Source organism: Orycteropus afer, unplaced genomic scaffold (assembly GCF_000298275.1).
Source record: "Orycteropus afer afer isolate SDZICR_OR568_19922 unplaced genomic scaffold, OryAfe1.0 scaffold00081, whole genome shotgun sequence".
In the NCBI taxonomy this organism is placed as follows: Eukaryota; Metazoa; Chordata; class Mammalia; order Tubulidentata; family Orycteropodidae; genus Orycteropus; species Orycteropus afer.
The window spans coordinates 4,041,358-4,052,935 of record NW_006921668.1 but is presented as its reverse complement, the minus strand read 5'-3'; the positions used below and the strand labels follow the sequence as shown (position 1 = coordinate 4,052,935).

At 35.7% G+C, this 11,578-nt stretch overlaps 1 protein-coding gene across 1 annotated transcript in view; it reads left to right on the top strand.

The window, feature by feature from the left end:
* Positions 1-11,578, top strand: part of MYCBP2 (MYC binding protein 2) — a 376,124-nt gene that overhangs the window by 242,711 nt on the left and 121,835 nt on the right. The window contains exons 46-47 of the mRNA XM_042781038.1: positions 435-579; positions 10,650-10,865. Coding sequence (XP_042636972.1) covers positions 435-579; positions 10,650-10,865 — 361 coding nt within the window. The remainder of the gene's footprint in view (positions 1-434; positions 580-10,649; positions 10,866-11,578) is intronic.

The following is an 11,578-nucleotide window of genomic DNA, read 5'->3' as shown; positions in this document are numbered from 1 at the left end:
AACTATGGGGAGGAAGTAGGAGGGGAGCTGTTGCATTGTGGTAAACTGTGATCAATGACATGAGACAAAGTACATGTGAACTGCTGTATGGAAAGCGAATTTGCTCTGTAAATCTTCACCCAAATAAAAATTTAAAAAAAAATCATGCACAATCTACTTTTTGTTGTTATTATTTAAATTAGCCAATTAAAATGTAATGTTTTCTGATTTTAAAATTATTTCTGTGTTGTTTATAAACAGACATTGAAACCTTGTATTCTTAATGAATTTGCCATTAACAGTTTCCAAGGAAAACACTGATAATTATCACTGAATAGAAAATGAAGATTTTGTTTTAGCATTTTCTTGATACAAGTTTTATTCACTTGACTTAATTGCCTATTACTCATTGAAGTGCTGATGAATGAATGCATTTTTTTTTTAATTTTTGGTAGGTGGCTTCAACCAGATTCCTATGCTGATCCTCAAAAAACATCTTTGATCCTGAATAAGGATGATATTCGTTGTGGTTGGCCTACCACCATAACTGTTCAAACAAAAGACCAATATGGGGATGTGGTACACGTTCCCAATATGAAGGTAATTTTATCTGAATTAAGTTAGTAGGCATCTGTACAGTGACTACTATAATTTTAGAAATAGCAAGTGCTTAGAATCTGTTTGCTTAACACACACACACACACACACACATTCACACACACAAAGAAAGGAGCTAAAAAATGGAACATTTAAAGGGCTATTTGATATTAATTACTTCCAACACTTCCAAGTTCTACATTTTGGAGATTTTTAAAATCTTTTTTATAATTTTGTATTATTTTTTCATTTGTTTGGGTGCTGTGGTGCTAAGCATGAGTTGTTAGTGCTATCGAGTCAATTTCCACTCATAGCAAACATATGAACAATACAAGGAAGCACTACCTGGTCCTGCACCATCCTCACAAATATTGCCATGCTTGAGCCCATCATCACAACCACTGTGTCAGTCTATCTCATTGAAGGTCTTCCCCTTTTTCCTGCCTTTTATTTTACCTAGCATGGAACTCTTCTCCAGGGACTAGTCCCTTCTGACAATATGACCAACATATGAAAGACGAAGTTTGACCACTCTTAGTTCTAAGAAGTGTTCCAGCTGTAGTTCCTCCAAAACATATTTGTTAGCTCTTCTAGCAGTCCATGGTACATTCAGTATTCTTTGCCAGCACCACAACTCAAATGCATCAGTCCTTCCGTCTTCCTTATTCATTGTCCAGCTCTTACATGCATAGGAGACTACTGAAAATACCATGGTTTGGGTCACAAGTCCCTTAGTCTTCACAGTGACAGCTTTGCTCATTAATACTTCAAAGTGGTCTTTTGCAGCAGATTTGCCCAGTGCAGTACATTGTTTGATTTCTTGACTTCTGCTTCCATGGGGGTTGATTATGGATCCAAGTAAAATGAAATCCCTGACAACTTCAATCTTGATTCTCCATTTATCATAATGTTGTTTATTGGTCCAGTTGTGCACATTTTTGCTTTCTTTATGTTGAGGTGTAATCCATACTGAAGACTAGTCTTTGATTTTCATCAGTAAGTCCTTCAAGACTTCTCTTTCAGCAAACGAAATGTGTCGTCTGCATATTGTAGGTTGTTAATGAATCTTCTTCTAATCCTGATGGTATGTGCTTGGTGATATAGTCTGGCTTCTTAGATTGTTTGCTCAGCATACAGATTGAATAAGTATGGTGAATGAATACAACCCAGACACACACCTTTCTTTATTTAAAACCATGCAGCATCCTTTTGTTCTGTTTGAATGACTGCCTTTTGGTCTTTGTACAGGTTCCTCATGAGCACAATGATGTGTTCTGGAATTTCATTTTTTGTGATGTTATCCATAATTTATTATGATCCACACAGTCAAATGATATAACATAATCAATAAAACACAGGTAAACACCTTTTTGATATTCTCCGCTTTCAGGCAAGATCCATCAGAGATCAGCAGTGATACCCCTCATTCCATGTCCTATTCTGAATCTGGCTTGAATTTCTGACAGTTCCCTGTCAATAGAGTACTGCAACTGTTTTTGAATTATCTTCAGCAAAATTATACTTGCATGTGATAGTGATAATTTCTGCATTCTATTGGATCACCTTTCTTTGGAATGGGCATATATGGATCTTGCAGTCAAGTGGTCAGGTAGCTGTCTTCCAGATTTCTCGGCATAAATGAATGAGCACTTCCAGTACTACGTCTGTTTGTTGGAACATCTCATTGTGCATTCCATCCATTCCTAAGCCATGTTTTTTGCCAATTCCTTCAGTGCAGCTTGAACTTCTTCCTTCAGTACCATTGGCTCTTTTTTGTTTTTATAAATACCATTGGTTCTTGTTCATACTACCTCCTGAAAAGGTTGAATATCGACCAGTTCTTTTTTGGTACTGTGGCTCAGTATTCATTCCATATTCTGTTGATGCTTCCTGGATCCTTCAGTATTTTGCCCATAGAATCCTTCAGTATTGCAACTCAAGGCTTGAACTTTTTCTTCAGTTCTTTCAGCTTAAGAAATACTGAACATGTTCCCTTTTGATTTTCTAAATTTAAATAAGCCTTAGCGTATTTCATTATAATACTTTATTTTGTCCTCTTGAAATCTTTTCTTTCTTTTGAAATCTTCTTTTAGGCTCTTTTATTTCATTGTTTCTCCATTTGCTTTAGCTTCTCTCTGTTCAAGAGCTAGTTTCAGAGTCTCTTCTGACATCCATTTTGCCCTTCTCTTCCATTCCTTTTTAATGGCGTTCTGCTTTCTTCATGTATGATGTGCTGTCTTTGATGTCATCCCACAACTCCTGTGACCTTTGGTCACTGGTCAGTGCATCAAGTCTGGTTTTCAGATGGTCTGTAAATTCAGGTGGGACATATTCAAGTTCATACTTTGTTTTAATTTTGTTCAGCTGCAACTTAAGCTTGCAGATAAGCAGTTGATAGTCTGTTGTACAGTTGGCCTCTGACCTTGTTCTGACTGATAGTACTTGAGCGTCTCCATTCTCTCTTTCCACAGATGTAGTCAGTTTGATTCCTGTGTATTCCATCTGGGAAGGTTAACCTGTATAGTCATGATTTATGTTGTCTAAAAAAAGTATTTGCAAGGAATAAGTCATTGGTCATGCAAAATTCTGTCATCTGATCTTCGGTATCACTTCTGTCACCAAGGCCGTATTTTCCAACTAATGATGCTTCTTCTTTGTTTCCAACTTTGTCATCATAATCACCAGTAATTATCAATATATGTGGATTGCACGTTTGGTCAATTTCAGACTTTTGAAATTGGAAAAATCTTTAGTTTCTTTATCTTTTGCTTGAATGGTTGGTATGTACATTTGAATATTAGTTCTGTTTTCGGGTCTGCCTTGTAGGCATATGAATATTATCCTATTACTGACAGCATTGTACTTCAGAATAAATATTGAAATGTTCTCTTTGATGTTAAATGCCACACCATTGCTGTTTAATTTGTCATTCTTGCATAGTACACATATGATTCAGAATGGCCAGTATCAGTCCATTTTAGCTCACTAATGCCTAGAATATCAATCTTTATGTGTTCCATCTCATTTTTTACAACTTCCAGTTTTCCTAGATTTGTACTCTGACAGTCCATTTTCCTATTATTAATGGATGTTTGCAGCTCTTTGTTCTCCTTTTGAGTTGTGCCACATCAACAAATGAAGGTCCCAAAAGCTTTGCTCCATCCACATCATTAAGGTCAACTCTATTTTGAGGAGGCATCTTTTCCCCAATCATATTTTGAGTGCCCTCCAACCTGAGGATTTCATCTTCCGTCACTGTAACAGTGTTTCACTGCTATTCATAAGGTTTTCAGTGGCCAATTTTTCAGAAGTGGACACGGCTACATCCTTCTTGATGTTATGTCTTAGTTTGGAAGTTCCACTAAAACCTGCCCACCACAGGTTACCCTGTTGATATTTGAAGTACTGGTGTCATGGATTCCAGCAATATTCAAGCCACTACTGTCCAACAAAATGACAGATGACTGGTGGAGCACATGAATACAAGCCCTTAATACATAATGATTGATTAAATAAAAGACTCAAGTACATTCTGCATTGATAATATTGAAACTTCATTTATAAATAATATTCTTACCTCTTAAATTAGGAATACGTGAATTTCGATTATGAAAGATTGAAGATTAGAAAAGGCATGTGCTATAGGTGAATATTGAGTTCTTCACACTCCTCTTTCCTAAGACGTTAATTTATAGTGACGTTTTAGAACATATTGTAGTGCATATAACTAAATCCTTTGTGATATAATCTAGTAATGCAAATATCTCACTTAAAATTTTTGTTATATTTCTTAAAAATTAGATATTATAAGAAAATCTGAATAGGTAGTCTCAACCACCCCTCATCCTCAAAAAATAGTTATATTCTGAAGTGATTTGGTAGTGTAAAGCTTAGTTCAACTAAGCCACAAAATCTTATTTTACTCAGGGTGTCTAATTTTGCCTCCATATTCCTTTCAATAAAATTATTTCAACTTTTTCTGTATTCTTTAATTAATAGTATGAAGAAACACAATGTCAATGTCACTTCCTACCTGAATCATAGTAAAAAGATAAGACACATTGTTTATATATCAATAAACAGAATTATATGAAGAAATGTTTGACAGTAATGGGAGCTATGGTGGCATGGTGCCTAAGGCATTTGAGTGCTAACCAGAAGGCTGATGATTCATATCCATCAGTCATTCCTCAGAAGGAAGATTGGGTGATCTACTTCTGAGAGATACCGCCTCGGAAACCCAAGGAGGGTTTGCTATGAATTGGGATCAACTCGATGGCAGTGAGTTTGGTTTTGGTTTTTGGTTTTGACACTCACACTAAATAAAAATCACTCTTTTGCACTGGTTTTCAAATTTTTGACTATGACCTAAATAAGAACTTGCATCATACATACAGATGTGATAGAATTGTATGTACTCGTAACTATATACAATATTATACCAAACACACACATATATCCACATGCACACACGTACAGAGAAGTCCCTGGATAGCACAAATGGTTAAACTCTGAACTACTAACCAAATGGATGGCAGTTCATATTCACCCAGAGGCACTTTGGAAAGCAGGCCTGGAGATCTGTTTCTGAAAGAGTTCACCCTTGTAAACTCTATGGAACAATTCTACTGTGCACACATGGGGTCCCCATGAATAAGAATCAACTAAAACTAGCAACAGCAACATACCACACACAATACTCTGTGCTATGACATTTTCTATTTTATTCTTTTAATGCAGATCATAAAAAACAAACTAACAAACAAACTCACGGCTGTCAAGTCAGCTCTGACTCATAGTGAATCATATCCCCATTATGAATTGCTCTGTAAAGTGACAAAAGCATAACAAATTAAAAGAATATTGAATAAAGAATAAATTAATCATGGTAGTGATACACGTGACTCAACCTGAGGATAGAATTTTGATCACAGTATAATACATAGTACTATGTTAGGGTGCTTGTGTATTCAGTGATAAATTTTTCACTTGAGTTGTTAACATCTGTTAAGTTCCTTGTTCATGTGACTATGAACAAGGAACAAGGAACAAGATTAAGTTCCTTGTTCATGTGACTATGTTGTAATGACTGTTTTCCTGGTTGACATACCATTTCAGTTTTGCTATTCTTGAAGCATTTCTTGAGTTGTATTTTTGTTATTCTGAGTTTTCTCCTTTGTATCTTTTGCTACCTCTTACTTCTTTTTTGGTATCTGGGTTGTTTGTATCTTGCATTTCAAAGTTAGATATTTTGCTTTTACTTTTCTTTTTTCCTCTCCCACTTTTTTTTTTTTTTAAGCCACATGATCTTGTACTCTATAGTTTAATTTTTTTCTCCTACATATTATGCTTCTCCTACTGTCAATCCTCCTTTGTCTTATACCTTTTACTAAACATGCTCAAAATCTTTATCAGATTTATCTCTAATTTGGAGTTTAAGAAACTCCTGTAAATACTTCTTAGGAAAACTGACATATGAAACTTCTGGTGTTTATTTTATTAATACACTATTGTTGTATAAGCTGAAAACAAAATAATTTGATCTGTTTTCACATTGATCTGCAGGTGGATAGATGGGTGGACAGGCTGAACTATTAGGTGTGTCTATGCAGGGGGGAGTGTGCCCATGGCTATGTATAGGGTTGGAAGACAGTGTTTCTACAAGTATATTTGTATGTTCTGTAAGAAGTCCCAGGTATATAGTAGAGCTAACAAGGGACAAGGTTATATAATTACTTCTTGATCACAGCCAGCTACCTAGAGGGAGAGAATTAGTTGGACTTGTGGGCTCAGGACCATGGTCACAGGGGACATGAAGCTCAATTGGTGTAACATACTACACAAAACATTGTTCCACATCCACCTTTGATGAGTAGCGACTGGGATTTTAAAAGCTTGCAGGTGGCCATCTAGATGCAACAATGGGTCTCTCATCATCCAGAGCAAAAAAAGAATTAAGAAAACCAAAGACACAAAGAAACAGTAAGTCCAAGTGACTGGTCCACCATGGGATCCTCAGCCCATATGACTATGAAACCAGAAGAACTAGATTGTGCCCACCTACCACTGTCAACCACTCGGAGGGGGATCTATGTAGGAGATCCTGGATAGAGTGGGAGAACAATGGGAAACAAAATATCATTTAAAAAAAAAAAAAAAAAAGAGGGACCAGTTTTCTGGTCTGATAGAGTCTGGTAGAACCCCTGAGATTGTGCCCACCTACCACTGTCAACCACTCGGAGGGGGATCTATGTAGGAGATCCTGGATAGAGTGGGAGAACAATGGGAAACAAAATATCATTTAAAAAAAAAAAAAAAAAGGGGGACCAGGTTTTCTGGTCTGATAGAGTCTGGTAGAACCCCTGAGACTATGGCCCCCAGCTGCCCTTCAGGTCTGGAATTGAACCCACTTCTGTGGCTTCCAGCCAAACAAAACACAGAATATGAGCTGAACAATTACATTAGGTAGATACATTCCTTGGAGGGATCAATCATGGTAGAATAGAAGGGCTGTGTATGCACAGGGAGACAGCTCAGGGGACAGAAGTGCTTGGGAGGGAAGGAAGGACACAGGGAAGAGCTGGCTATGAGGAGGAAGTAGGAGGAGAGCTGTTGCACTGTGGGAGATCTCAGTCAATGTCATGAGACAAAGTGTATGTGAACTGCTATATGGAAGGTGAATTTGCTCTGTAAACTTTCACCCAAATCACAATAAAATGTAAAAAATAATAATAATAAATAATTTTATCTGTTTTCAACTTGTTGGATGGCTCCTGCAGTTTTCAGGAGCATTTTAAACCTATTGAAAATTGTTAAAATATCTTTACATAGTAATAATTAATTATTTGATAGGTAGAAGTTGATTTGCAGCTAATATTTTAGTATCATCCAGAGTGCTTCTTAAAGCAGCAAGTATTGTTGGTATATGTTTTACTCAGAAAATGATTATTGCAAAGAAACTGTATTTAATGAGAAGAGAAAGTCATATAGAAAATAAAAGAATAACAAAAAATGTTTTAAGTACAGTTTATAAAAGAAAGTAGCATGGTTATTTTTCCATAATATCTCAATCCTCTTAGAGTATAAAATTATTTAATGATTTATTTTAAGGTTCATGGTTTATAACTAAATGTACCTCTAATTTTTATTTACTCAGGGTAAATATAGTTGTTTTGGAAAAGACTAAACCAGGATAGTGTGTATGAAGAATGGCTAAACAAATGCAGTATATTCATACAATGGAATATTATGCGGGAATTAAAAGGAAAAAAGTTCTGCTACAAACTATAGCATGGGTGAACCTTGAAAACAATGTGTGAAGTGAAATAAGCTAGATATTAAAGGACAAATACCATATAATTCCATTTATATAAAATATTTAAAATAGATGAATTCATAAAAAGTAGACTAAAGGTCACTAGGAGATGAGGGAGGAAGGAATGGGGAGTTACTGTTTAACAGGTGCAGAGTTTCTGTTTGGGGTGATAAGAAAGATTTGGAAATTGATAATGTTTGTACAACATTGTGAATGTAATCAATGCTACTGAATTATACCCTTAAAAATAGTTAAAATGACAATTTTTGTTGTACATATTTTACTACAATAAAAATGTCAAAAATAATATGTATTAAAAAATCTATAATTTAAATCAAATGCCTCTAAACTTTGAAAGCACTTAACTTTTTTCTTTTTTTTCCTACATTTAAAGTTTAAAGTTTTAAATGATGATAAATACATATGAGCTGAAGAATTTAACCATCTACCTTTAAACTGCTGGTTTTTAAACATAAAAGTATGTTTTTAATGTTTCCAACATGTTATGCTGGTCCCAATATTGATTGATCTCTCTTAACCCCAAAGGAAAATTTAAATTATTTAATGGAACATATTTGCCAGCTATACTTAATTTTATATAAATAATGAGAATCTCAAAATGCTAATTCTGTAGAAGGGCTTTAATAATAACAACAAACATTAAAGACATCCCACAGTTTTTAGATGTCCTTGAATTACTTAACGCTGCCTAACGCACTTGACTGCTAACCAGAAGGCTGGCGGTTCAAACCCACCAGCCACTCCTCGGAAGGAAGATGGGGCAATCTACTTCCGTAGTGATACTGCCTGGGAAACCCAAGGGGAGGGGTCGCTATGAGTTGGGTCAGACTTGATGGCACATAACAACAACAATAACAACATCACTTTTCACTTACTCTACCCTTAGTATTTCTCTGAAGATCCTATTGTTGAATTACCTTAAGGAGCCTTGGTGGTACACTAGTTAAGCACTGGGCTGCTGATGGAAAGGTCAGCAGTTTGAACCCACCAGCTGTTCAGAAAGAGAAAGATGTGGCAATCTACTTCTGTAGAGATTATAGCCTTGGAAGCCCTATTGGCAATTTTGCTATATCGTATAGGTCTCTATCAGTTGGAATTAAATCAACTCTGTGGCAGTGGTTTCACGTTGCCAACCACAGGTAATGGGAGGAAGAGAAATTTTAGTGCCTGGGATTTGAATGTTTTTGCCAATGCATAAACAATCAAACAAATAGGATAGAACATGTGTTAGAAAGTATTTCTGAAAAGTACTTTTTGTAAGGCAGTTTGTACTTTCAGTGCCTTAACATGCCTTAGCAAATCTGTTCTTCGCATCTGTATAGTACAGTAAATAGATGAAAAATATCCTATTTTAATTGTTGAAGACATTGATTTGCAAAGTTTAGTTAGATAGTTTAGATCAAATGGCTGATGCTGGGGACAGCTGTTCACTAGAGCGAAGAAATACCTTTAAGCTTTAAGCATAAGATTTACTTTTATTATGTGTTAATTAAAATAAAAAACTTATTGTGATTTGTGTGAATGTTTACATAGCAAATTTGGTTTCATTCAACTGTTCATACACATTTTGTTTCATGACATTAATTGCAATCCTCACAGTGTAACAGTGCTCTTCCCACTTCTTCATTGTGGTTACCTTTCTCCATGACCTTCTTTCCTATGCATTCCTGCCTTCTAAGCTTTCTCCCTGTGCAAATGCTGCCCTTCTGATGTCCCATGGTTGATTGTTCTAAGAGTGCACCTCCCTTGTGTAATTGTTCACCTTATAGACCTGTCTATTGTTTGGCTGAAGGTTAAGCATGGGAGTTAGTTCAATTACAGGCCCAAAAGATGATTAGGGGCCATAGTCTTCAGGAGTTTACAGTCTCCATCAAACCAGTAAGCCTAGTCTTTTTTATTTATTTTTGAGTTTTGAGTTTTGTTCCACATTTTTCTCCCACTCTATCCATGGTCTCCGATTTTGATCCCTTTCTGAGTGGTTGGCAGTGATAGCCAGGCACCATATAGTTCTTCTGGTCTTGGGGTCATGGGAACTGAGGTTCCTGTGGTCCACTAGTCCCTTCAACTAATTGTTTCCATGTATCTCTGATTTTCTTCACTTCTCTTTGCTCTAGACAAGAGGAGACCAGTAGTTAATCATAGATGGCTATTCTCAAGATTTTAAGACCCTAGTCACTCACCAAAGTAGGATGTAGAACAGTGTTTTGTGTACTGTGTTTTGCCAATTTAGCTCGATATCCCCCAAAATCATGGTCCTGAAAGCACATGTTTGTTAATTTTTAAGACTTATTTACAATGGAGTTCATTTTCTTCTGCTGAATAGTACAACTGAGATCGGGATTAGTGCTTAAAATGTGCTGAAATTATGGGAAAGTATTCATACTAAATTACATGATAAAATAACTCTGTGGTAGTCCCTGCAAGGATTCAATCTAGATTTATTTTATCCTTTTTTTTTCTTTATTAATGATGACATTAATTTTATTTCACAGTTTGATATCTGTGATTACTTATTCTGAAAAATGAGGTCTCTGTTTAACACTGTCATCAAGGTCCATATTTTAGAACCATCTTGAAATCATTCTGACACTATTAAATAGTCTTTGGAGGGCTCATGATAGATCAATAGTAACATGAAAATTTATATCTTTATAAGTCCAGGATTGCAAGATGCTTCTTTGATTTGTCCTGGATAATTATGTAATAATAATATTTGTTTTTATAATATCATGGTTAGGTGGAAGTGAAAGCAGTCCCTGTTTCTCAGAAAAAAACGTCTTTACAACAAGAGCAAGTCAAGAAGCCTCAAAGGATTCCTGGCAGTCCTGCAGTAACAGCTGCATCTTCTAATACTGACATGACATTTGGTGGACTGGCATCACCAAAGCTTGATATTTCATATGAACCAATGATAGTGAAGGAGGCTCGATATATTGCCATAACTATGATGAAGGTAATTTATTTTACTTATTAGGAAGTTCATTTTTCACCATTCACTCATTAACAAACATTTTTGTAGTTCAAATGCAGAAAGAAAACTACAAGTCTGTGGAGCTATTGATAGATGTAAAACTTGCCACATATTTTTTAGGATGATGTTTTCCTCCAGAGAGAATTTTCATTTCTTTTTAATAAGTGTTAAGAGTGGGTTAGCAATTCTAGATCAAGTTAATCCAATCAGAGATTGAGAGGGTTTGAACATGATTTCAGTCCCCGAAAAGATACTTGCTATTTACAGTTTAGCATTACTCGTAGGACATAGCTCTTCAGGGTTCACATGACCCCCCTTATATTTTGGGACTTCCTCAACCCAGCCTCCTCTCCCAGTACAGCAGACATTCTTAAGGTAAACGCCTTCCCAAATATAGGCTCATCTCTTTCGTTTTCCTGCTTCATGCTTTTTAGTTCATCAGTGGCATTAGATAAATTTATTTATTTATTTGTTTATTTTAATTTGCAGCTTTTTTAGTTATTCTCAGAGGAAATGATAGTCTGGGTTATAAAGATTGTCATTAGTTGAAGCAGAAGTTAGGAATTTTGGCATTATCTGAGAGCAGTGGTGAGCCACTAAAAATTTCAAGTAGAGGAATGAAACATTTAGGTTTGTATTTTATAAAGATCATGGTGGCAAATGTGATTGGGCAGGTGCTTGGGAGACATAATTTG